Below are 27,847 nucleotides of genomic sequence, written 5' to 3'. Positions count from 1 at the left end.
TCTTCCCTATTACTAGGGAATGTAGATGCCTCTGTGAAATTGGAAGGGCAGGAGACATGTACCGCTTTTGTGTCGTTGCAGGAGCAAATGTCCAGGGACTGGGAGGAGGGAGAAATGGGGCCACCTTTTCTGACTGTACCCAGATGTCAGATGAGCTCTGCTAGGTCATTTAACTGCCCTCTGAGTATATTTCTGAGAATTCAGAGTCCTGATTTGGGTGTAATAGTGTTTAGGATTGTTTAAGAACAGGAAGCTTTACTGGGAGTGGGGTCAGTTTCGTCTTGTTTCCCCAACAGTGTGTTAATATTTTCCTCTAGTTAATATTTAAATAGCCTGGTGATTATTTCTAAGGAAATGAGATTAAACTATTGGTAATGTTGCTGAGGAACAGCTGTGCACCAAAATAACTTCTTTTAGGTTGTTTTTTACTGGAAACCATGATTTAAGTTTCAGCAGAAAGCCGACATACAGGGAACTTTGCAGCTAGTGGCAGTTTTCCAATCGTTAATTACTGTAGATCTGGTATATCTGTTTGTTGCTTGATACCCCCATCTGCTATGGAGTTGCCATAGTAGAAACCTGTATGGTTTTGGTGCTGGAACTCATGTATTGGGATGAGGGGGGAAGGCTCTGGCTCTCGTGTAACTGGTAGGAGAAGGCTGCGGTCCGGTCGATGGGAAGGAAGAATGCAGCCCACGAGGGCAGGACCGTGTCAGCTGTGTCCTCAGAGTGCAGCAAAGGTGTGCTCTCCTGCTCCGCTTTCCCTCCATAATCCTTGACTTTAATGGATGTTTTCCCTATGGTTTTTTTTTTTTCCTTTTTTGAACATTAAGGCTGTTCAAAATCAATCCGTTGTGATCCATGTAGCAAAGTTGTGTGAGTTCCTCATAATGCCTGTTGGGTTGTTTTTTTGAATGAATATCCTTAATCTTTTATCTGGTTAAGTCTTTTGACTAAATTTTTACAGCTGGGATTAGGTCTTCTCTGGGTAGCTGTGTCAGTAGTTAATTTCTTGAGACAATGACCAAATAGAAAAATAACGGAGAGGAGGTGGGAGATGGAAAATGTATTGGATTGATCCTAAAAAAAAGAAGAATACTGTTTATTCATGCTGAAATGTAAAACAAACCAATAACTTTCTAGCTGAACAAAATATTCCTTTAAAGGGTGTTCTTAATCCTTTTCCAAAATGTAGCTCCACTGCAAAAATAAGTATTTCTTCAAAACAAAAAATAAAACATTTAAGGCTGGTCAAAGTGAGCATGTTAGCTTTTCAAATTTTAATTTTTTTTTTAGCTGAAAATAATCAGTAGATTAGACTGGTTTGAGTAGGCTTTGTTGGAGTCCAGTTCAAACTGGCCTTTTTAAGCAAATAAACTCTGTATGTGAACAAACCCCACAGACTAACTTGTGTACATCCATGGCAAATCCTGCTACTTTTGTCATCTTCTGAGAATAAAGTAACATTTAAAAAGCAAGAAAGAAGTTCCAAGTGAGCAGTATACAGTGTGGGATAGAGGTATATTCAGCAATCCCATGTTTCTAATTGCATTTCAGGTGGAGGTGGCTTTGGTAGCAGGGTGGAAATATTCTAGTTAAAGGGAACGATCTGTTCCCCTATTAGAAGGAGGGTTGCAAGAAATGCCTGAAATAAGTCATCAGTCACTGTCTGCCAGTGGCTTAACGGAGGCAGTGGACAGCGATGAGAGCCAGCCATGGCGAAGAAGCCCCCCAGAATTTGTTGGCTTTATCTTCCACTTCTGAATCTGCCTGTTCACACCGAGGTTAGGGAATAACAGCACCATGTTGAGGAAAGGCTCGTGTAGGGGAGGAAATTGTTCTATTAATTGCCATTGAGGTTTTAAAAAACTTGTATCACCTTGATCCAGGAAACCGAGTGGTATTCAATAATCTTAGACTATGCCCTGGAGAGATGTCTCCAAGAACAGAAGCCAGGAATAATTAAATTTATGGATGAGTTTTTTTCTTTCTTTTTGGTTATGCTACAAGCACAGTAAAAGTTTTATAGGGTTCGTAAACCTGACTGGCACATACCTTTCTTCAAACCTGAAGGACCACTATATATTACAGTGCTGGGCAGTGATCAGTTGTACAATAACAGCAGTTATCAAAGGCGTAAGAGCCAAAAGATGCACTAATGAGAAAGCACATTTGCATCTTAAATGTGAATTACGCTCCTGCAGCCTGAGTGCTGGTGAAGGGGAATTTTCTTCTATTCGGTTGAATAGAATCATGTCTGCATCATGACAGACAGTAGAATTGAAGACTGAGGCTAAGACCTTCAGTGAAAGACTGCTGAAAAACTGGTTTAGAGGGTGTTTTGAGTGTTGTGGGATTGCACAGTGAGTTGAGTGGATTGGGGTCAGGCCATGTTCAGTACCCAGTTTAAGTATTTGGCAATGCTTTCAGAAGCTGACTTTCCAAGAAATCCCTTCACTATAAATACTTGAAGGTATGAACCTTCATCCCTGATCATTTAACAGAGCTGCCCAGGTGGCTAGATCCCCGCTCTCCGTGTGTACAAATAGTGAAAACCCCTTCAATAGGACTTGCACCTCTTCTTAACAGTATGCATATGGAATCACATTGGTTGAATTTCAGGAAATTTCTTCCAAGACGTCAAGTTATGTGTGAGGAATAGCCCAACCGCTGGGAATGGCACACTAACTAATGTAATAGTCAAGTTGTCAATACTATCTTGTGCTGAAATGTTTATTTGCAACTTTAATAGAAGATTCTTACCAGAAAAATATTATTTAAGAATTGAAATGCTATGAAAATGTTTTTGTAATTGTCAAGACAAGGATTTGATTTGTTGCAAGCAAACTATTTTGTAAAACATGTTAAAAAAAAAAATGTGGAAAACCTTAGCTAGCAGGTTGTTTAAACCTTATCTTATTCCGTACCAGGAGGGACAGTTTCACAGACATCTTGTCGGTGTTATTTTGTTTTGATTTGTTTGTTTTAATTGAAATGCTACATTCTGCCTCTTTTTTTTCCTTGCTGAAAAATATTAAACTGAATGATAAGAATAACACCCAAGCTGCTCCTTTCACAAAACTCTGTGGCTGAAAAAGATTCTCAAAAGTGAGCTTATTTCTATTCATGGATAATACCAATTTTCCTTTGGTATTTGAATATAAAATCTGAAGGAAGCTTAGGCTTGCTTTCAGCATATTGCTGTCTTCTGGGCAGCAAACTGTTATCAGGATAGGTATTTCCTTGTTAGATCTTGTGGTCTTGTGTGTACTGTGCAGTCCTTAGAGAGCAAAATGAGGAGTTAGCAGAAGGTTATGTGCTGCCTCTACCAGCTGCTATCACTTTCACTCTTCTACTTCTTTTCTTTTGTTTTTTTCCTTTTTGTTTTTCTTTAATATTCGGGTTTTAAAACTTCAACCAAGGAAATACTTAATGGGTAGTTCCGAATATACTGAGACTTCTCCCGGCTGCTAACTCTGGAGTACGTATGGGACAGACTTCCATGTATCATCTCTCCCCAGTTTTGTCCTTCATGGATTTCCCTGTTGAACTGCGCATTGTCTTCACTTTGCTGGTGAAGTATTTCTCGTAAAGATATTCACTTAGATTAACAGGCCAACTTATCGTGATGTTCACGGGAGATATTTTGCAGATTTTACGGCAGTTGAAGATGGGTTGTCTGCTAAAAAGGTAGATGTAGAGTGGCTTTCTGTGTTGCTCTACTTGTCATCTATTTCGAGAAGCATTGTTAATACGGATAGCATACAAGAAATACATATGTGAATACTAACAGGCTGGATGGATATCTAAGATTTAAACAATTTTCTAAACATGTGCTTGGAAAGAAAGTGAAAACACCAAATTTGCTTGGATCCTTCACAGAGCTGTTAAGAAAACACTTTGTCTCTGAAACTGAGAATTAAATGGGTTTGCTGTCTTCTTAGCCCCATTTGGCTTATGTGATATACAGATGAGTATAGATGTAAAATAGGCCTATATAATGCATGCATACATGCACAATAGATACACATGCACATAAACGTTTACAATGTGCATTAAACTTCTGATTGATTTAGGCTTCAGAGAGAAGCCCGGGATATGGATTTTTCAGTGCTTTTCACAGTAGTATTTCTCCTTTTGTGTGGAAGCAAATAGCCACTGTAAAAGCAGACTCCACTGGAATAATTAAAAGCAATTAGGTCAGTATGTTTATAAGTAGTCTAACAAAGTGTCTACTGAAAAATAATCAGTGAAATCATGGTAGTCCTGCAGGAGAACCTGTAAAGAGAATGAATACACAGGGGAGCACCAGTCAGCGAGAAGTGCAGTCCTCTAACACTTAACAAATCAGCTGACAAAGGGAGCTCTGAAAAGAAAATCAATTTAGGTGAAAAGAATGCATTTATCAGAGTTTGATTAAACGATGCAAATATATCACAGGGAAAACAAAGGTTTTCACACAGCTCTTTAAAAGTTGTGGTCGTCATAAGGACAGTTGTGCGTGCTGGTGTCTGTGCTACAGATGTTCTGCGATACTGGACACGCACAGATGTAACCTGCTGTAACCTGTCCCAGGTCTGGGGTTGTGGACCCTCTAGGATCCATGGGGGTTTTATAACGGGACCGTGAATGGTATCTGAGAAAAGAAAACTGATTATCAATGGGCTGAAATCCATAATTACTGGGATCTGCACCCCCCAGGAGATGTTTTGCAGTATACAAATCAAAAAGGTTGAAAACCCCGGGCCTTACAGCATTTGCAGCAGTAGGAAAATTAGTAGCTGCAGGAATTAGGCACATAGCCCATATAAGAGCTCCTGTGTATATTTACATCCTTTCTTCAGTACCTCATTAGTCTTCAAAAGTGTGGGGTTTTTTTTAAACCTGGTTCTCATGAGTTTTGTGACCCCAAGAGTTTGTTGTTGTAGCAAGGAAATGATGCTCTTTTTTGTTTTATGAGAAGTAAATGTTAAATAAATTGAATTTTAATGTTTACTATGGTCCCAAAGGAAGATAAAACCATTAGCTAATGACTGTAATGATGAACAGATTTTATTTAAATTTGGAATAATATTTGATCTGGTATGCTATTAATGGTGATTCTGTTAAAAATTCTCTATAAATATAAAGGAGTAAGTGTGATTTATGCACGCAATATGAAGTTGAAAGCAGTATAAAGAATCTGTTTGGACTGGAATTTATTTATATGCAAGTTTGGGTGCTGAATATAGCTAGAAAAGCTTCCTACTTTGTAAAAACAGTATTGCAAATTACCCTGCAGTACCTATTCTTTTGGAATATTCTTCCCTTAAGTTTACCTGAGCAATAGAAAGGGATTAGTAATTATCACAGAATGATCTTCCAGGAATTAAAATTCATAGTTCTGCACATCAGAGGTTTGATTATTTGGTTTTTTTTATTGGAGGGATTGCAAAAGCTACATTAAACATATTTTAATGATGTTTAATGTGTATAATATTTATGCATTTCCATCTATCGTCACAGAGGAAATGACAGCATTTAATTTTTCTTGAACATTGTTTTCAATTGATAAAAATATGTGCAAGGTTTAAAAAAAAGAAAAACCAAGTACCTGTGTGGTGTCAGTTACCAAAAGCTACTCAGAGACATATTGTTCGCATGAATTCCAGACTTTCAAAAAACATATTTATGTGTTTCCGTGTAGGGCAAAGCCTTGGGCCACATCTGTGGGGTTATTCTGGTTACACTTGCTGAAGAAAAACAGAGTGCTGTAGATCTGGGCTTGGTGCTCCAGCATTTGGAAGACCTTGCCCCGGTCCCTTGGGTTCAGAATGCCAGAACTCTGCTAATCTCATTTGCTCGCACCGAACGAAGATTTTCAAAAGACCCTCTGTGCTGCTAAAATCTCATTTAAGTCTTCGGTGTGGTGCTTGGGGCTTTAGGCAGTCTTCATCACTGTTGTAGGCTTCCCCTGTGCTGCTGAGGGAGCGAGAACAAGGAACCTGGGTCGTAGGGGCCTTTCAGGGTCCCAGTTAACATCTGGACTTGCACATGGAAGGAAATTGCAAGCCCGTAGAGGCCCTGGAGAGCAGATGGAGCATGTTTCCCATAGTTAAATGGGTATCATTATCTTGAAATACAATCAAATTAAATAAAAACTGGCCTAAAAGTCTTTTATTGTTTCTAACCTTGGCTGTTCTGCCAATATTTGTAAAGGAAAAAAAAAAGATTTATGAGAGAATGAGGTGATACGTATATTACCAAATTGGTTGTACCTCATCTTGGTTCTGCTGATCCCAGCCAAATACTGATTATAAATCCAAAGAAATTTTCCTTTTATCTTTTTTAGCATTAGTAAACTTGGATGCTGTTTGGTACAGGAGAGGATAGGGGCATGCTTTTTAAGCTTTATGTCCTTGTAACGTCTGTGAAGGAAGCTTCCAGCTTCTGATGAAGAGTGCTGCAGGCCTGAAAGAGATTGAGTTTGTAGCGCTCACGGAAATCTTTGCAAGTGTGCAGAGGAAGGCGGACCTATGCCTTCCTTGTTAAGCGCAGACCCTTGCCTACTCCGAAGCACTAGGTTATTCATGACTGGAGGGCATGTTGTGCCAGGTGAATCTGGCATAAAAGCCCCGTTAGCATGGGAACGATGGACCTCTTCATCCTGAGCTTTGGTGGAGCTGCTCTTGGGAGCATTTCAGGGTGAAACCTTTCCTGGCTCAGCACTTGCATGCAGATTTAATTTGTGTATCAATTAAGCAGGTACCTTTTAAGTGACTCTTCAAATACCCCTGTAAAGAATTACTGACTGCTTGTAGGGGTTGAAAATGTTGCAGTTGCTGATATCCTCTAGAATGTCACCAAAATGTCCTAGAACATCAGCTCTCCCCCAGGAGCTGGTGAACCGCAGCAGGGATCCCTGCGTGGTCCTCTGAGCTGTGTCAGATAGGCAGCCACCTGAGCAGAGATACCGCTTTTCTGTAAATGTTTGCACGCGTAACCTGGCAAAGAAAGCTCAGGACGTTCAGCTATAAGGACTCGCGTGTTAAAACCGAATTAAAATATTGTCAGACAGATTAGAATGGAAAAACACACAGCCAGATCTCTAATATCTTCTTTTTACTGTGCACATTGAATAGTAATTATTTTGTGAAGATAGTGCATGGTAAATATTTATAAATAAAACAGGCAAACAGTGAGACCACAGTGAATAAATAACTATAAATGTATTGAAGTCCTGTTTCAGAATAAACTACAATTACATTCCTTGCTGTAATCAATACTTCTCTTTTCCTTTCACAGAGAGTTATACAGTTGTTAGTGTTCAGTTCCAATAGGATGACACTAGATGGGTTCTGGCTAAGTTTTGGTTTAATATCAAAGTAGTATTCTTGTTCCATGCATAAAAACAAATAATCTTTAAATATAGATCTTTTTTGGTATAGTAATTACTGCTTCTTCACCAACTATAAGAGCAATTAAGCCCCAACTAATGAGCAGTTTTCTGCATTATAGTTATTCTGCTCTATCTTAATAACACTTATCTCATTAAATAGCTTTCTTTGGAAAAGAAATGTCTAAATTCATTACACATTTTACAGCTACTGGTCAGAAGAGCGTAATCCTTTTATCTTTTAAGGCAATTCTAGTTTCTTTCTTTTCTCAGGTGCATCTGGTTCTGTTTACATTTTTTACCTATTTTAATTTGGCTTCTCCAGCCAGCTTAGAATATAAACTTGCTTCACCTGCAGGGCTAGGGCAGGGGCTTTCATCTGAAACAATGGGACTTAACTCTGGGCAAGGGAGGTGTTCTGCTCCCAGAGTGTGTACCTGTAAAGTGTGAATTTCATTCTTTGCCTTTTTATCTAACAAATTTCGAGAGCTGGCTTTTTAGAAAGTTGTGCTTTTGGCAGCCTTCCCCCCTGCCCCCCCAACATACCTTCTAATAATTTAAACCACCATATTTTGAAACATCTGAAAGCAGTAGCTACCAAACTAGTAAGGGGCCCTGCATTGTGTGGTTCAGTGGGGAGCTGCTCGGAGTGGAAATGGCCCAAAGGGGTAAGGCAGCACTGCCAGGTCTGGTAGTTTTATTGTTAGTCTCACAGTATTTGGTGTTTTTCTTAAAGCCACAGCTGCTGGAGTCTTCTAATGAAAGGAAAATTCATCAGTTTCCATGTAAAAAATGCAGCAGTGGTTATGCTTGAAAGTCTGTCTCAAGTATTTCTTTGAGTGGGGGAAAAAAAAAGAAAAGTCATATGAAGGACCCCCCCGTACACTCTGGTCATATTTTTGTAATCAAATATCATTATTTGGAGACTGAAATGCATGGTGGGACTGGGCATACTGTAAATCGAGAGGCAAGATCTCCAACGAGGCCCGTTCCTCTTCCTGATGTTGCACTGGCTGCAGCCCCCATGCGAGAGTGAGACTTGTGGGCTATGGGGAAAGGCCTCTGCGGCATAGTTTCAACACAGGATAATTTTTTTTTTTTTTTTTTTTTTTTTTTTAGTTTAAGGAGCACACACATCTCCTAAAACGGGTGGAGAAAAAAATAATCCTAATGCTTTATTGAACCATGTTGCCACAGTTGTAGTCAGTGCTAAATCAAGGTACAGATATGAAAGAAATTGCAGTAAATCCTATGGTTATTTATTTTTCCTTTTTACAATGCTTGACAGTTTAGAACTGAATTTGTAGAAGCATTATTAAATAAACTCTGACTGTGGCATATTTGCTTTAGGACCATGTTTAGCAAAGCACTTAAGTAAATGCGTAATGTGAAGGCCATGAATAATATAATATCTGTGCAATGAATAGAGCACATAAGTGAGCACTCAGTGTCCAAGATATGAGGAGCCCTTGAACTGGAACTATACACAATTAAAGTTAAACATTTGCTGAAAAGACATTGGATTATTCCGCTATTTAAAGTAAAGCATGTGCTTAAGTACTTTGCTGAATCAGAGCCTATAAAAAGAAATGTTCACAAAAACATGTGAATGCTGAAAATGGGAACTAATCGCTAGCTAACTGATATTGTGTCGCGAATGCAAGCGAACTAAAGCTGGGTACGAGACTGTTGTCAGCTGAGTTAGCGCCATGCATCTTCCAGCAAAGCTCCAGACTGTGAGCTTTGCTCTTGAGTGTTTGTGCTGGCTGCCCTGGGTGAGTAAAACTGGAGTCTCTTCTAGGGCGATAAATCCACTGCTTAGTTTGCAAGTCATCATACCAGGAGCATTATGCTACGTGATGTGCATACGATAAAATGCAAGGCTTCTCTGAACCACTTAATCAAGGCATAAACTGGAGCTGTGAGGTAAACTCTAGAGGCTGAGTGTGAGTAAAGAAGATCAATAAGATGTGTCTCAGTAACTACTAAATTAATAAACTTCTATTACTGATTTACTAGCTTCTCTGTGTTAGTGGAGTTATAAGTGGTTACGTCCAGAATTTACTTCAGAATAAGCCCTGCTTGCTTTTTTGCTGCTGTGAAAACCTGACAAGACCAGTGAGACCAGAAAGTATATTATGTGGGTAAAAGTCAGCTAGCATCAGTCGCTGGTAGTTAGAGAGACATAAAAAAAAAATTGGTGCAACCACTCTCACAAAATTTTACTATTTGCATGAGCTTCCGTCCCTCAGAAAATGATCCTCTCCACCCAAAGGGCGGTGCACCGGGTTGTGTTTCTGAGAGCAGGCGCTGGTACAGGACACATCGCAACCAAAGAAGAAACAGGGCTGCTGTATGTGCTTCTAAAATATTCATTAAAAAAAGGCCTGGGAAAGATCTAAATAAACCCAATTTTACCAAAAAAACGCTACCTCCTTCCTTGCTAGATAGTATGAAGTATGTAGCTGTCACCTAGAATAAAGGCAGCCTGAAGTAAATAGAAGTCTTTGGGGTTTCACCCTTTTGCTTACGAAGGCTACGGAAGTGGCTCTGAGACGAGCACTGAATGGTGGTTGGCATTTGGGCACCTGTATGGATCATGTGTATTAGCCCAGTTCTTGGTATTGATGGTTTTGGTTTCTTTTGTTATTTCCCCTGGCATTAGATTCTGTTTGGTATTTGTCAACAAACTCAGGTACACTGGAGCACTGCCAGGATCAGTAGCTCAAAAGTAATGAGATCGACCAAAACAAATCAGGGGAGATTGAAAAAAGATAGTAATTTTAAGGTTCTTGTTTGCCTTCTGGCTCCTGGACCTTTCTTCTTTTGTGTTTTCAAATTTTTCTCTGAAGCCATGGAGCCTGGAAACTTTCTAGTTTAAAAAGCTGGACATAATTCATTCTCATGAGACCAAGACTGCAGTCCCTCAAGTTCACCAACTATGGTTTTAATAAAGGCATTAAATTACCTAAGACATGCTCTATAATCAGGAAGGTTGTATTTAATTACTTATTTTGGTCCATGTTCCCAAACACTGCTTCTGCAATTACCTTATACTGCTCAGAATACTCTAACTCATTCCTATAGGTTTGTACTGGCAAGAAATTCCAGTCATGGATTTAAATCTATTTTGTATTTTATTCTGAACAAAACAAAACCAGAAAGTCAGTCTGCTCCTCAAAAAGCTCTTGGCTTCAATGTAAGATAATAGATAACACAGAATACAGACAAGTGCAATGGTGCAGTGGGGACAGCGTTGTGTAGCGTAGGAGGAAGGGATCTCACCCCCACAATAAGCTTAACTGGCAGCCGGATTTTTATGGGTGAAACTATTAAGGGTTGACCTAAAGGAAAAAAGAACTTTTGTGAATATTTGTAAGTGGTACTTAGTCTGGATCTGTTCATCTGTTTCCCCCCTCTGTTGCCTTTTGGCTGCTGCAAGTCCATTGGCAAGTTCCATCAGAGCCAAAAGAAGAAATCTAGGCTTTTGGAGGCTATCTGTGATTTAGGAGGGACAAGATTCCTTTACTCATCTTTGATCCAAGGAACATCCTCTAACTAAGGTAGTGGAGGGCTCTGCTTAGATCTTTGGAGTGTTTTCACTGAATTTCCAGCCTGGCTGACTTCCTCACTGGACGATAGTTCTGGGCAGCGTACGACCTTCCCCTAGGGAGAAAGTCAACCAGCCCCAACTGCATTTACTAATCAAGACTCTCTGCAAATGTATGGATAAGTCCCCTGAGAAGTGTGCATCTGCATAAAGGGAAAATGCTGTCTCCTGAAGACCTCTTGCAATCTGCTGCTAGAAGGCAAATAAAGACTGGGCTGGAAACCTGAGAAGCTGGCACAAGAAGCAAGCTGCAGATTGAAACTTGGAGAGCAATTAAACACTGAAACAATCTTTAAAAAATAAAACAAAAGAAAAACAAAAAACCTCATGCAGTGAACTTCTCAAGTCTTGATTTCTTCAACGCTGAATACCTTTCTGAATGAGGTGAAAACTGTTTTTAAGGCTCTGTAGAGAGGTAACTTTATGAAGTGTAATGACTCATGCTCATCATGTCAGTATGTGTTATCCAACTGTTTCTTCTGGCATGAAAATCTGTTACTTTTTACTGATACTGTAAGAGTGGAAAACCAAACAAAACCTGAGATTCCTTCCCCTGGAACACAGCAAGTTTCAACAGCCTGTTGGAGATATAACAAGGTTTTCCTTGATGTAGTGAACTGTTTACAGACCTGAGTAACTGTCAAGGATGCTGGTGGTTATTAAGTGAAGTAGTTTATTTTTGATGAAACTTAGAAATAACAAAAACTGGTTTCTATTCTGTGCATTAATATGCCTGTCGAGCAAATGGAAATACTATTTAAGGAACATCTAGTTTGTAAATTAATAAGGATTTCAGGCCTGGAGTAGAGAATCTGTGTTAACTATGCAGCCATGGCAAAGACTGCTCTGTTGGAGGTGGAGTGTGTGGTTCTGCATAACAGGTGAACTGAAAATGATGGGTATGACAGGAGCTATATTTAAATGAGCCGAGCTGAAAGCAGTGCAAGAATAGAGGAAAACGATATACACAAATCATGGTGAATTCTGTCCTCCGCAGATCTATTTCTTTTGTCACAAGCAAAAATTGCTGTGGTGGAACACGAGGAACTAAGTTCTGTGACCGAATGAGTCAAAAAACCAGTCTGAATTTGGCAAAGGCACATGCCTTGTGGCATGTGAAGGGGTAAGGAACAAATGTCTTCTGGACAAAACTGAGCAAAAGAAAAGTTTCATTTTCTAGGACTTCAGAAGGATTTTTCCTTGTGTAGAAGGAAACTTCAAGATCACAATTTCCAGTGTCTTAGGTCAATGCAGTCATAGAATGTTTAAGCAGGATTTTTTCATGAAAGGTCAAAGTTGGGATAAATAATACTGTGAATGGGTCTTTGTCCTAGCCAAGTTCCCGCTTTTTTCCCAAGTATTTTTACGTACATTTTTGAGTTTCATCTGCTTTTGGTTTAAAGGAAGGACCGAGACAGTGTAGAGCAAGTGACATTATTTTGTACCACACTAGCCAGACTACACCAACGTGGCAAGAAGATCACATGCCTCCCGGTCTCTGGTACCGAGAAAATATTAAGGTAATTAAAGTCATAGTTTAGAGCACGTTCAGATTAGAGGAGCACCCCACAAAGGCTGTAGTGTCTTTATATTCTCAAGGGAAAGTCCTAGTGTTACCAAGTCAGTGTCAGTCCTGTCACTTCAGGCAAAGACAGCCTTTCATGTTTTAACTCACCAGTCTGCCCTGGGGTCAGCCCTGCGCCGCTTCTGCGCTGAGAAAGTCACCATCTATTTGTGCCGTAACTTTTCATCCTACAGACAGGTAACTACAGGAGTAACTTTACTCCAGTTTTACCTCTTGACATTACTGAGATGACTTGTGTGTTTCAAATCATGTTCCTGGGTGGAGTCTTTCAGGTGGGGTGTGTAATCAATGGCATGTTTTTATTTAGGGAATTTACACTGTTATCAAAATCTAAGCTTAAAAGCACACTATGCTTAAAATAGCAAGTTACCTTTTTTTATTTATTACAAAAGTTGAAATGCACTGTTCTTCTGTACTTCCAGACACCAGTAATCCTAGTAATGCTGCATTGAAGTGAATCTCCTCTTTGCTTTGGTTTTTTTTTTCCCCTTTTTTCTTCTATACCATATAGATCTTGTGTCTGTCCTTGTTACATCAGACTTTCATAAGGGCTACTCAGGTTGATGTCCGTGCTCATCCTTTCAGTGAACATCTTTACTGCTTGCCAGTTTTTCCCCCTAAAGAAACTTCCTACATATTGAGCAAAGGTGATAAAAATGATGTATTTTTTTCTTACCACTCGGGAAGCTCCCGTTGGTACGGGCAGTATGTGTGTGTTAGCGTTGTATCAGAAAGAGCCGCATTTCTCTTAAGTAGTGCTTTGTTATGAAGTTCATTTGACTGAAAATATTTTGCATGCTTAACTACCTGCTGGTGAATTTTTCTATGCCAAGTAATGTGTCAGGAGCTAGCGGAGCATAGTAAGTTAATTACTTGTGTGCATACTGTGAAGGAAAAGCAAACAGCAAGGCACCAGTGATACGAAGAATGAGACTTCATTTCAGTCGCCAGAGATTGTGTTGTTAATGAATCCGCTCAATCAGCAGGGAATTGGTAATGTAGATAAGACCAGGTATGGCTGTGTACTGATACGAAGATTAGTCCCTCAACCAAAACATTGTTTTTAGTGAGGGTTTGCTAATATTAAATAGTTTTTCAAAAGCACCGGTGAGATAGAATAACAGCCTGAATAATTATGGCTGTCTTGAAAAGACATGATGATGATGATCTTCTAATGTGCTCTGCAGACACCATATAAATCCAATATCTTACAGATTTCACCGTTAAGCGATACACTCCAGATTCCGTTTTATGGTATATGTCACCCTGGGCTGCCCAAACGCTGCTGTGACTAAACAGCACAGGGAAGCGTGTTCAAAGCGGGCTGCTGCCTTCCTTGCGTTGGGCCGAGAGGGGAGGCGAGCGCTGTGCGAAAGCACCTGCCTTGCTCCTGAGCATCCATCCGAGGTGGCAGTGCGTGAAGATGCTCCCGTCCGAGGGAGCGGGCAGCTGTGGGAGCTGCAGGCGGGGAGGTGAAGGGACAGGTGACGCTCTTACCTTGCCCTGGGGAAAATTCATCCCAGTGACAAGCTGTGGCCCGAAGCCTGCAAGCTGCATTCTGGGGTGACCGTCCCTAAACGAAATGTTCATGCAGTGCTGGAGGAAAGAACATTTACCCCAGCTTTTTTTTTTTTCTTCTTCTTTTTATTTAACTCAGTGTTTGAATGTGCACCACTGGTACTGTGGGAGTGAAATCTCCTGCAACGCTCGCCCCGACTCCATCCATCACAGCAGTCGCTTTGCTGCCAGCTCTCTGCAGCAGCTGGTTTTTCCCCACAGCAGCTGCTCAGCCGTTTGCGTGCAGGTTACCCGCCGCAGGGCAGCGCCGGCAGGAGGAAAGAGGCTCTGCCTTGTCCTGGCCGGGCAAGACTGCGGGGCCAAGGGACAGCGGGGCAGGAGGAGGGCTGCTGCCGGTGCTCTCCTCCAACACTAACACACTGCTACCGAAAACTCATCCGGGCAAGAGGGATGCGATGGAATAAGAGCCACCCTAAGAATATTAGGTCTTTTTCATGACTTTGGTTTGTTGGGGTTTGGTTGGTTTGGGGGGCTTATTTTGTGGTTTGGTGTTTGGGGTTTTTTTAAACTCTGGACTTTCCTAATTGGAAAACTAAAGCTGGTTTTGAATAGTTTAAGCTGTTGAGTGTAACATACTGGAAATGGCAGATATGGAACAAAAATGAGAAAAACAGTTGTAAGTGTTCTCTGTCGGCTACAGAAGCAGCGCTGCTAGAGTACCTTAGGCTGGACGCTATGGCTGCTTATTGTCTTCCTATTTATTCCTACCAATGCTCTTAAATTAATGGTAGAAACATAGACTGAATGTTAATGGAAGTTGAGGCCAAGGTTCATGATGTGTCGTTAAGTAAAAGCTGGCAATCCCCCAGAAACTCTCCTGGGAGCTATTTTACTGGTGTGTATTAGTGAAAGGGACAGCTGGATCGAGAAGGCTGTTGTAACAGGGATGCCATTAACAACTTAGTCGGGCAAAAGTTGATTTTCACCTAAAATGGAAATATCATAGCAAAGCCAGTGTTTGTCAAGGTTCAATGAGTAATTTGGGGGACTGCAGTGTTGTCTGTGATATAATTAAACAATAAGGTCCTAGTATGGTGTCTGTCTTCTGGTCAGGTTAGGATCAACAAGAGGTATTGGAAAGCTGGAGGTGACGTGTTTCAGCAACAGATAATTTTATCTTCCCGATTTTATTTTTTAAGCCACCCTCTGCTTCGGACGCTTCTGTGTTTTGTAAATTTTAAACCTGAGCCAAAGCAACAAGTGAAAATCCTTTTTGTAGCAGGTTTCTTTTGAAATCATGAGTACTTTCACTCTACCAGTGCCTCTGGATAAGCTTTATTGATATCAGCCCTCCCTCCCTTTATTCCCTTTCTATATTGCTCTGTGCTCTCTGTGGGTGTTTTATTAACCTGCATCCTGCAAAAATTCAATAAAAATATACAATTTTTTCCTTTCTTTCCTCCCTCTTCTCTTTTTTTTTCATGCTGTCTTTCAGAGACAGAGCTCTGGGAAGGCTCTTTTGGTTAGTTACGAGGAACAGATGGGAATCAAGAAAAGGTACTTTCTGTTCCTGTACCCACCTAAATTGGAGGTAATTAAGTTACAGTGAGGCATCATTTACGTTAGCAGTTTCTTTGGTGAGATCACGGCTATTAAGGGTACATGTGAGAAGTAGTAGGACTGAAGTCTGTGGTGCTTTGAAAAATAACTGGAACTGTGTTTTTCCTAAATGTGTTTGCAGGCAGCCTGGCACCCAGGTCCATAGTAGGACAGTTGAGTCTTGCACACTTACTGCGCCTTTTATCTCTGCAGCTCTCCTCAGGTTTTGAGCAATCCTTGCAGATGCTCCGATGAGACAGGTGAACTTCTGCCTTTATAAAGGAAGGGAGTGAAATGGAGCATGTAGCTCCTGGTGGTAGGAAGGAGACAGAGATGCAAGATGGGGATTTGAGATTTCCTGACTTAAATGTCACAGCTTATTACTGTCACTGTCGTTCAGCGTTCATCTCTGAGCCGCTGGGCAGGTTCAGCGGCACGGGAGCTTTGATGCTTCAGCGGGGTCTCAGTCAAACCCTCAAACAAGCCAAGATCTCTGGTTTAAAGACAAAATGCCCCCATAAAAAGGGTTCCTTAGCCCACCGTGCCTGTTCTTGCAGGTTTTCCGCTTGCCTCGCTCCTCCTGCAGCCTGAGGTCTCTCTACCACAGTTTCAGCTCAGCAGCCCCACTGCTGCCCGGTTTCAGCTTGGGCTGGGTCCTACGGGGACCATCACCCGCAACCCGGCGGTAAGGTCACAGGCGCAGAGCGGCAAGCTGTCTGCTCGCCCTCCTCGCTTTTGCCTGCGCTGGGTGTTGGCAAGGGATGCTGTAATTACCACCAAGCCCAATTCAGATCCTCTTCCTTTCTCTTCTTTCAACAAAGTCTTCTTGAAGCCCCCCAGGGCTCCATCTGCCTCTAACAACTCTTGGGTGGGAAAGTTTCCTGCCCAGTTTCTTCCTCTTGTTTCCTCTGTTGTATTTTCTCAGAGCTTTATTCACGCTGTGCTTTCTGCTTGGAGTAGCCCAGATGGAACCACGGTTTACATCAGCATTATATGTGCTTGTGCTCCTTCTTTGTCTATTTAATTCCATGAAACACCAGATTAATTTCTTCTTTTATCTTTGCTCTTTGGAGGAATTGGCGTTTCTTTGCTCTTCTGTCCCGTGGGAAGGTTGATCGCCTTTCTGTTGTGCTAGTGGGTTATGCAGCTCGGGGAGATGGCTTTGGAGAAGAAAGCATGAAGCAAAGTTGTTATAAAATATGGAAGGTTAGCCCAGGAGGGCTCCATGTTTTCAGATTTGGGGTGCTTCATGTTTGGTTGCTTGCAACTGTGTCTTACGTTGTTCAGCTGTAAGCTTTTCAAGGCAGGAGCTCTTTGCTGTTCTGTACATGGAAGAACGGACCCCTTCTTCCTTCTGCAGTATTTGGGCACTGCAGCAATATAAGTATTTCTGCTGTCAAGGTCCATCGTTATACAGCCATTACCCTGTAAAGGAAAAAAGGATAGTGAGAGAGAGAGACCCTTCCGCAGAGAAAGTTGTCCCGGCCATGACCTGTCCGAGGCACTCGTGCCCTGTCCGAGGCACCCATTACTGAAATGTATGTCTTCCAGCAACATAAAGTGCTGTCGTTGAGCTACTGCATTGATTCATAATACATCTTCATTCAGTAATTTCCATTAGGATTTATACTTTTTAAAATTATATTTAGGAAAAAATCTATTTTTATGTCTGTCCCTAGCCTTCATGGAGCTTTGCTCAACTAGTATAGGAATAGAAGAAGGTTAATTTACAATGTCTTCATATAAATTAATCTCCTGTTTTCTCCTTATATTGTAAGTTATCACCTCGTTTATTATATGCAGCTCGGGGTGAGCAGTTCTAAAAAGGCCTCAGACAGTTATGAAATGAATGGTGTGAGATGTCAGATACATTTATTAAAAACGCAGAAAATTATAAAAAACAGAGGATGGAGATGTATATTGTCTCAGTCACTTGCCACCAGCAGGCACCTTCTATACTACAATTTATCCTCCCACTCAGTGAGTTCTGCATAGTAATTTCATTGATATTGTTGTGCTCTCTGCTCAATATAAATATTTTTGAAATATTAGAGTTACAAAACTCAACAGCTCATTAGTTGTGTCTATCAAGAGTTTATTGTGTGAGACACCCCTTAAAAACCCCCAAACTATTTTGCCAGCACAGCTAAACTTAGTACCATTTTCACTTTTCTGTGGTGGTAAATTATTCAGCTCACAAATGCTAAAAGTTGAAATGTTTATGGAAAAAGCTTGTTTTAGTAATTACAGTTACTCTACTTTATTGGGAGCTTCCTGCAACATTTGTCTTAAGGTCCTGGTGTTTCCTGATGTTGGATATTTATCATACATTTGTGCCGCTGGCAGGTTGATAGGTACAGTGGGAGCTTCATACAAGATTCATGGCAGCTTCATACTTTTCTGAGGAACAAAATTAGGATGCAGAAAGTATGTATATGTATGAGGGAGATAGAGACATACATATATAAAAAAACCCAAATGTGTTTGTGACTATGTAATACAGATGTTCACATACATACTAAGGAATGCAAAGGTTTTGAAAACATATACATAAAAAATTTTGCCAAAGATAATTGAAGGTTAGAAGGTTTAATTAAAGAACCCAGCAATAATTGTAGCATCTGTGGATATGAAAATTTAAGGAGAACATGCACCTCACTCTGTCTTCAGGTTTAAAAGCTGCAGACATTATAGGATAGTTTATATTTAGGAGCATGGTTTAAAGCCTTTCTTTCTCTCTTTGCATCTGCCACATTTTGGCAGTGAGACAGTGTCACTGACAAAATCAGTTTTAAGATTAGCTTTGCTTTTACAGCCCCATGGCTGGGCATTTCTGGAGGTGTGGTGGCATTGGTGCAGGAAGGAGTTGTTGGTGCTTCTGATGTTGCTGCTAGCAGTTGCTCAAAGGTTATCTAAATCCAAACCCTTTTTGTTCCGTCTTCCTGTGTTTGTGTTTGTTCCAACAACTGCCGGTTAAGATATCCCTTATCAGAGATTGTTCTTCAGGAAATTTTCTTTCAGCTTCTTTCAGTTCTCCAAAAAACTGTCTTTGGCCGTTTATGACTTTCACATGTCTTACACACACTTTTCTGTATGGAGCTTGCAGACTGGATAATGCTTAGACCTGTTTGAGTCTCAGCAAGCTCTTCAGGATCTTGCTCTTGGTATTCGGTCTCATTTTTCAAGCAGTAATTGGAATTTTCTGCAAGCGTGAGTGTCTCATGTTAAATAGAGTGATGGCAGAGAATAATAAAATGAAAAGCCCTTTTCCCTCAGGGTAGGAAATCTTGAGATCTTTGTTCAAAACAGCACTGTGAACTCTAACTATGGGTTCTCCTTCTCCATCTCTTTGATTTTGGTATGCCATCATTTTAGACAGTATAATTTCAGCAACTTTTCCTCCTAATATAATGATTCAACAACTTGATTGCTTTCTCTGCAATGGGAAGGCCCCTGAAAGATGCCACTGGTTTTTATCAAGGCTTTCAGGGATTTTTATACCCTTACCCCTGCAGCCTCATGGTAAATCACTCAGCAAGAGATATGTCATTCAAATCATTCTTTTCTGCCTTACATCTAAATGCAGTCTTTAGGCTTCATCCTATGGGGTTCACTTTATTTCTTCTTCGTAGGAGGCAACTGGAGGTGAGAGGAGAGGGTGAAGGGAGGCTGATTTTTCAGCTGATTTGGGTCTGCAGTACGTGCCTTGCCTCCTGTCTTAACTCACATGGCATAAGCACCTTCCTTTGGTGCCTTCCTGGACTTACTGACAAGTTCCTTTTAAATGGCAAAAAGTGATGGTGAAGTCTTAGTTTATGGCATCGAGTAACAGTTTCAGTCTTTCTGTCCTAGGTAATAGAGAGGACCCTTAGACTGAGATTTTTGAAGGATCTTAAAATGCATTCAGTTCCATAGTGAATTTCACTGATGTTTGATTGTTTTTAAATTATTTTTTCCTGTTTGAAAATTTAGCATGCTATTGAAGTTCATTGCTTCGTAGCTGAGCAAGGACACCACTTTCTTGCTCTTTCTCAGTGTGAAAAAAAGGAATGTTTTTTGTTTACTGGTGGTGACGTCTTTTCAGTGTTTCTTGAGATTTGGCTTGTGATGGAGCAGTTCAAGTATGACAGGGACTCAGAGGCAGAGATTCACAGCTTCAGTGTTCTCAGCTAAATGCTGAGATGTTTGGGCAGGTCATAGCTGCCAGTCTGTGCTAAGTAAAGCATCCCTATTTATCCAGAGTCTGTAAAACTTGCAGAGGTTCTTACCTGCTGTGGTCCTTTAAGTTACCCATCCACAGCTGTGCAAGCAAAAGTTGGGAGGTTTTTGTGTGAAGAGGAAATGCTATTTCATTCCATCCATCCTTAAAAACTGGTTGGATTTTGCCTTAAGAGAAGCCTGGAATTTCCCCTTTTATACCCACTTGCGCTGAATGGCACAATACTGTAACATATCTGAAATAGTGAGATGCTTTTGGAAACTCCGTGTCAGAGGGTGTCCCAATTGACTTGCAAGTGAGACTGGCTTTTAAGCGCTTGAATCCTTTCTCATTTTGTTTCTTGTGCTTTAAGCAGCAAGGCAGCTTGTGTTTGATGCTAGAGGCAACCAGCTTGGATGGCATCACTAACATACTCAGCCAAATACCACTGCCATCCGAGAAGATACTGAACCAGTGCTTAGCAGGTCTTTTGCCCTATTTTAGATGATCCTTCCAACCCAGCAAGAGCCTTTGCTACTTTACAGGAGCCATGGGCATGCTGCCTCTAGTATAGATCATGTCTTCGTATGAAGAGAGGTTCTGTTGGCGTTACAAAACTGACCGTGCAAGTGAGCAGCGAGAGCCGTCTGCGTGTGGGGCGGTGAGGACAAAGTAGGGCTAGAAAGGGGTGAGGGATATAAGCCTTTCTTCAGTGCCCTTTTTCTTACGGCTCTGTAAATATCTGGACGAATAAATAATAAATAATCCTGGATGAATGATCTCCCATATTAAGATGGTGGGATAGGATGTCCCCATGGAGTGACCAAGCTAATTTGCTTTAATTGCAGAAGGTGAGGGGTTTTGGTTGCTTTGCAGTCATTACTACGATTTTCATTCAAAAGTGAAAAGTTAAGAGGCATCAAACAGAGACAAAGATTTGTCCGAGATAATTTTATTAAAAAAAACCCCAACAATAAGAACAAATAAAAAAACCTCCAAAATTAAACCCCCTAAACTAGTTCTTTGCATGCCAGGCCTGGGATTTAAAGTCAGATTTTTGTGAAAATGTTAAAAACAAGTGAAATTAAAAAATCCCAAGTGTTGGTATTTCTACCTTTTTCCCAACTTCTAAATGAATGATCAAAATCACATTACTCAAAAAATGCTAATGTCTGTTAAGCTGTATCTGGATGTTGAGTAAAGGCATATGTGTTACACACCAGTCTGTATCAGAGTAGCTGATCCATTTATTGGAAAATGATTTAAAATCAAGGAAATGCCAGTGGTTTTAATAAGAGATGTTTTAAACAAAAGATTGTGGAAGAAAAATAAACATATATGTTTTTTTTAAGTGAAAGTTTTTATACAAGCTTTAATTAGATTTTGGCAGAATACATTATTTTAATGGGTTTTCATTAATGAAATTGCTCATTGTTTTGGCTGTACAGTAAAATGAAGAAAAAAGTAATCTTGAATTCTCTTTAAAGAGCAGCCTGTATATTAAAAAAACTATTAAAGATACCGCAGTCATTGACAGAAAGATTTTGCATGAGAAAAGAATGCAGAATCCATCTAGGAAGCATCAAGTAATTTCAGACAAGGATGGGTGATAACATCTCTGGCGTTACGTCTTGTTTGAAATGTCGCGTGTAGGAAGCCGCGGTGTTGCTGAGGTGTCTGACCCCAGCTCTTTTTCGTGCCTTGGAAGCCAGCGGCCCTTTTGCCCCCGATTTCGGCGGAGATAAGGTCAAGTCCCCAGAGACCCGGCTGCAATCCAAAAGGAGCTCGCGGGGTTGCCAGCCCCAGGAGATGGATGGGCTCTGCGGCTCCCTGAGCTGCAAGCGGACGTGGGGCAGGATTTCGGTGGAGCTGGAGTTACTGGGGCCGTGGTGGAGAGGTGCTCTGTCTTTTGTACCGGTCCAAGCCGGGGAACAGAGCAAGTGTCTGTGTAGCTCTGCGTGGTGGGACTGGGTGAGAAAACACCCTGCGGCAGCTGGGAGAGGGTGGCCTCATCCCTGCAGTGCTCAGGGGATCGCTGCGGCCAAATTCCCTTTCGTCACCGCTTTCCTTAGCGCCCAGCCCCATCCCATCGGTCAGGCGTTCTCCAGTCGCCACGTCGTCTTGCTGCCATGCGTTTGGTTGACCTGGGTTGCGAATAACCGCCCTCCTTCCCCGACGTGTGCACTTAGTTGTCGGACCCGAGTGCATGATTTCCTGAGGCAGGACGCTGACTTCAGTATCTGCAGGTGCCAAATGTTATCAGTCCGTTCTGGTTTTGTGCTGCTCTTGCATCAAATACTCCAGCTCCAGGATGGGGCTATCTGATGCTTACCTTTGCTTGCATCTTCAGTGGAAATGTGTATTATTTATTAACACAGGTGAGGGCTCCTAACTTGTTTGGTTTTGAAAACTGAATTATTTGTCAGCCCTTAAAAGGCCAATTCAGATTCATTCCAAATTTTATTTGATTAAAGCCACGATGCTTACTGTTGGAAAAATGAAATACAAATAGCTTTAAGTTACTCTGTTTCAGATGGGTAAATGTCACACACAGAATGAAGGGATTTTTTTTTACTAGGTTTAAGTGTAACGGAGTCTTTATTTAGTGTCATGTTTTTATTTAAAAGCATTTATTTAAAGTTCTAAAAAACAAAGAATTCAATAAAGCAAGACAGGTGTAACTGCAAATGATTAATGATATAATTCTCAGTACTTTATTAAGTGTCTAACGCTGAAGAGATTTATACAGTGCAGAATGGCAATTGTGCTTTGATGGAAGGAATAGGTAATCAATACCTGCAAGCTTAGAAAAAGTGTTCTATTTCCTCCTCTAATGATATAGGGCTTTTTGCAAGGCAAGGATGTCTGGAGCATGAGACACTTGGAAGAAGAATTAATTTGAAATCTGTAGTGGAAGATCAGTTTCAATTAAAACTGCACTTGAATGTCCATGGAAAAACAGGCAGTTAGGCCTAAGCCTCCTGATGGCTACTAGTGAATAAATGAATCCCACTGCACTGTTCTTGATTACATTTTATAGGTTGTTGAGCGTATTTTTTTCTGGATAGGGGATAGAATTTATTTACTTTGGTCTCAGGCTCAAAAATAAAAATCTTCTTCTCACTCCCCTAGCCCGCCTCTGCGTTTTCAGGCTAATTGTTAAAGCTGGGATGGCCCCAATCCTGCGCTGCTGGGAATGGAGATGTTGGGGTCATGGCCTCTATTTCTGTCTAGAAATGCTGCCATAATGGCGTAGGTCATATTGCATGTAATAATTTGCATATCAAAAACTTCTGAAAGAAATTAATGGAAAACCTAGCCGTTTACAAAATCCTGTGCTGATTTTAACTAGCAGGTCTTGAACCTCTAAATCAGAGCTTAGCCTTATGACTGTAATTTGGGATGTCAGGACTTTGAGTCACAGCACCAGCACTAAGTTGGGGTTTTGAATTGCTGAGAGAGTTTCATTGCATTAGATTTTTCTTTAATAATTCAGCACCAGTACGGAAACATTTTATGCATGAAAACTAATACTATCGCAGGAAGAGAGCAGATACTGCTAGGCTTTTTTTTTTTTTTTTTTTTAAATTATAGATTTAGAAGCAAGTGAAGCTACTGTATTTATAGAAAGAGCTGTATTGCTCTTAAATTAATCCAAACAAGTTAAATTAATTAAAAAAAAAAAAGGCAGACTTGATTAGTGTTTTTTAAAATGATACAAAGCTATACAAGCCTTTAAAGGTCTGTGAAAAACTACATTTCAGTGAGAGTCAGTCCCAGTACCTAAGTCACTTGAGGTTTTAATTCAACCTGGTGGTTGGTTGGTTTGTTTGTTTGTTTACCCTTATGGTTTATTTTATTCATTTTGACAAGACCGTTTTCAGTGTAAATTGGTTGAGAGCTGGCTATACTTTAAAAAAAAGAAAAAGTCTTTGTGACAAGATGCATGGAAGGAGCCCTACAGCCCCTGTTAAAATAAATCCACCTACTCAAAAAAAAAAAAAAAAATCTCCCCATTGACACCAAAATACTTAAAAAAGAAAAATTTCAGTGCACAGCTCCTTTTGAATGCACAGCTGAAACCACTGCGATAGCCTCTGTGAGCAGAGTGCTTTTGAAAGGCTCACCCCATGTTTATAACAAAGCCAAAAAACGAGAGCTGGCAGGTTTGATGATTATGTGTAGTACTAAACATTTTAAAGCAAATTGCCAAATTTCATGGAGTAAATGCAAGGTTATATGAAAAGTAAATCTGAATTGCCAATTAATTCACTGCAAACCAATTACTAAGAGCATCCTGATTCAGAAAAAATATCTGTTTGAGGGAACGCGTTTGGTTTTCCCCATATAGGTTTTTTAATAATTCTATTCTCCTTTTTTGTGGTACACTGGGAAATTAACTGGAATTGGCTTTCGCTGACAATACAAGTTGAACCATGGGATAAACGAAACTGATTTTTAACCTGGGCAGATGATGTAAATGATTTTTAAAGGATGTTGCTATTTTGCCTAATTGTAGTTGAAAGTAAAACACTTTCTTGTTGTTTTGGTTACGATACAGCGTTTGTGTGTGATGAGTATAGCACAAAATCTTGCTATTGATTAAGTGTCCTGCATTAGCAGGAAGAATGCATTTTGCAACTAGACAGATTAAAACCCAGGGGCCAAAGAAACTGGCCTTCACAACTGCTGGGTTTGGATGGCACTAATTGAATTTACATGCGCTTCTCAGACGCAAGGGTAATAAATGCATATTGGTGCATCATTTACTGCTGTCTGCCTATCGAACAGACATGCTGACTGTGTAGTTCAGAGGTACGATACAGGTATGACATCAGGGGTCTCGGGAGAGCAGAGTTCAACTCTGGGTTGTACCTTGGTTTTGGTAGATGAGCTTGGGCAAATTGCTTCCCTTCTCGGGCCATCAATTTCCCTGTCTTTACATGAGAATAATGTTGCTGATCCCTGCTGTAAAGCATTTCAAGAACTGTGAGTGAAAAGCGCTTTACAAGAACTCTGTGCTGTTATTTCAGGAGCTTAAACCACTGTTTGCACTCACAGGAAGATAATCTCTTAGTCTCTGTTAATACAATTTAAGAGTTGGAGAGGGAGGTCATAAGAAAAAATTGAAATTCACTGGAGATCCTCCTGCATGTGCTGCTGAGGGTCGCAGGTTAGAGCTGGTGGGGATGACAAGGTCTTTGCCTGAAACCTTTTATTTTCATGTATTATTTTTATTGACTCTTCATGCTGGAGAACCTTGCAGAATGGGCAGGGTGAGTTAGGGCTGTGGCAGACAACCTCTGGCAGATTTAGTGGTGGTTTGCGATACTAGTTTTTGCAGCCCCACCGCCACACCATAAGACACTGCTGCTTTTCTTCTCCTAGCAGCAGTGCTCGTGCAATCTTGTCACGAAATTTAGTTAAACAGTTTGGGGTCTGAGGACTCATTAATACACCAAAAAGTAATCTGGAGCTGGTGAAAGCTCCAGAACAGGAGCAGGACGCACTCCTCCTCCTGTGCCTTGTGGGTTGGGTGGACAGCTGTGATAACACTGAGTATCTTAAACTACTAAAAAATACTTTCAAGCATTTTGCTGAGCCTGTGAGGACCCTGATGTGCTGGGGAGAGAGGCTGCTGGTGCCATTTCTCTTCACAGCTGTAGCATGCTCATCTCTTACCGACCTTGAACAGTGGCTAGTGATGTGCTCACAAAATACAGAAGTTTATATTGCTTTCTAGAACTTAAACTACTCCCTGCAATTTTTTTAAATAAAAAAAAGAGAGTAGAGGGGTGTGGAGAGGAGGAGAGGTGACAGTATTTGGCTCTGTGTCTGCTTTTGGCTAGCTGTCATGTAATACGGATGGCTCTGATGTGCCCAGGTACAGCCACATATGCAAGACACTGCCCATCAGTCCTTGGAGCTTCTCATTTACTGCTGCTGTTTGACTTGACTTGTTTTGAGAGAGTAGTTTACATCAGGTGAGAACAGACTGTGCTAATAAGGAAAACAGAAAAGTCATGTAAGAAGAGCAGCAAAAGGAAGTTATAGTATTTTTTTGACAGGTCATTGTCCTCTTTACTTCATCCACCCAGAGTAATTAATTTTTTTCCCTTTGTTGTTTTCTTTAAATTTAATAATATACATGTAGCTTAATACTTTCTTTTTATCTTCTCTGGCCTCAAAACCTCTAAAAGAAATGAGATCGTTAATAAAGATCCTATTATCTAAGCAGAGTATTGCACAAACACAAGTTAATGGGTAGCTGTTACATTATTTGTCTCGTGAAAAGGTAAACTATATAGTAATAGATTAAGGCTGAAGCTTTAGGAAAGTTCCTGTAACACCATGCTAATTGATAACATATGCACGAGGGGAACTTGGGAATTGCAGATAGTTTTATAGAATAGTAATTAAAAAAAAAAGGCCATTGTTCATTACCGCTAGAGGCAAAGTTGGAGTACTGCGCAAAGCTAATGGATTTCAATCTCCTCATAAGTTTACAAGTCTTAACCTCTTTCAAATGTGAGAAGTGTAACTGTGGTGGAGTTACTTGGGGAGCTTAAGTGCTTCATCCTCTTACTTAAGAGTTATCCAGAACTATTGAGCCACTGGAATGTTAATTGGCATTGGTATTTTTTAACAGGTACCTATGGTCCCGAGCACTGGGTTACTTCCAGCGAGAAGTGCGGAGGTTCTCACCAGTCTCCCATAGACATCGTAGACCATCAGGCCCGTGTTGGAGATGAGTATCAAGAACTGCAGCTTGATGGTTTTGACAATGAATCTTCAAACAAGACTTGGATGAAAAACACAGGAAAAACGGGTATGTTCTTTTCTGTTTGTCTCCATAGTCTGTCTGCAGTCAATTAAAAATTCAAGCCATGTTCCGCTCTCCTCCTCCTTTTTCATTGTTCTGTTGTTTGGGTTTTGCTGCCTTTTTTTTTTTTTTTTTTTTTTTTAATATAATTTTCCAGCAGCAGCCACCTATCTCTGCCTCTGCATTCTGTGCAAAGCTAGTTCTGCAGATTGATTTTAAGGGGTTTTTTTTAAGGTGGGTTTTTTTTTTTAGGTTCTCAGTATAAAATAATTCTCTTGGTAGTCAGTTGTTCCTCAGCATAAAAGGCTGTATAAGAGTTTCAAGGTGTAACCTTGAATTATCAGCTTTGGGAGGCTGTAACATCTAATCCAAAAGAATGCTGAGATGCAAGGCTCAGGGGGAAAGAAAGGGGAAGTCTTAGAAATTGGAAGGTTTTAGAGAAGAAAGAGCAATAACTGCTCAGAGTAGTGGGGGCTTATTAATGTGTTTCTGATATGATTATAGCACTGTGTTCTTCACTTAACTGAATCCTCTTCTGCTCTGTCTGTTCTGGCTTTTAGAGAAAAGAACAGTCAGAGCACTGCTTATTTTTACCAAAACAGTTCACTGAAAGGTCAAGGTTGATTTATATGCAAAGCTGCATGCATTTGATTACTCTTTAATTCTAAAAATGTAAAAAGCAGAAATTATAAGGCCACCCTCTTCATTTGGCAAGGTCAAATATTTTTAGGGAATTGGATTAAACCACTAATTAATTCAATTTTATTTATTGGAAGTATTTTTTTATCTGTATTAACACTCGACATGCATCTCTATAGTGCTTTCTGTAACGTGTCTCTAGTCAGAGGTCTGCTAGCAAAACCCAGGGCATGTACCTGCTCCGGGAGTTTGCAACACAGCTGTGCATGCAGCGTGACCTCAGATACACCCGTTGCTTCCAGGGGACTTTGGATCTGAGCCGCAACCTGGAGTCCAGCAAACACTTCAGATCCAGTTCCAGCAATTCAGGATCTTAGCAGGAGTTGAGAGTTATTGCCCCTCAGATGAAGTGGAGTGACAGGCTGTGATCCTGTTTTCTTTCACCGCAAAGCAAATCCAGTTAACATAAACCACCACCAAGCATAGCTTGGGTTTTTGCT

At 40.6% G+C, this 27,847-nt stretch overlaps 1 protein-coding gene across 4 annotated transcripts in view; it reads left to right on the top strand.

Annotated features, from left to right (window-relative positions):
* The window catches only part of PTPRG (protein tyrosine phosphatase receptor type G), a 412,532-nt gene that overhangs the window by 196,443 nt on the left and 188,242 nt on the right, over nt 1-27,847 (top strand). For all 4 annotated transcript variants that reach the window (XM_069811972.1, XM_069811975.1, XM_069811971.1 and 1 more), the window contains exon 3: nt 26,535-26,714. In XM_069811972.1, coding sequence (XP_069668073.1) covers nt 26,535-26,714 — 180 coding nt within the window. The remainder of the gene's footprint in view (nt 1-26,534; nt 26,715-27,847) is intronic.

The sequence above is a fragment of the Haliaeetus albicilla genome, chromosome 24, assembly GCF_947461875.1.
Source record: "Haliaeetus albicilla chromosome 24, bHalAlb1.1, whole genome shotgun sequence".
NCBI lineage: Eukaryota > Metazoa > Chordata > Aves > Accipitriformes > Accipitridae > Haliaeetus > Haliaeetus albicilla.
This window is presented reverse-complemented; position numbering and strand designations above follow the sequence as displayed.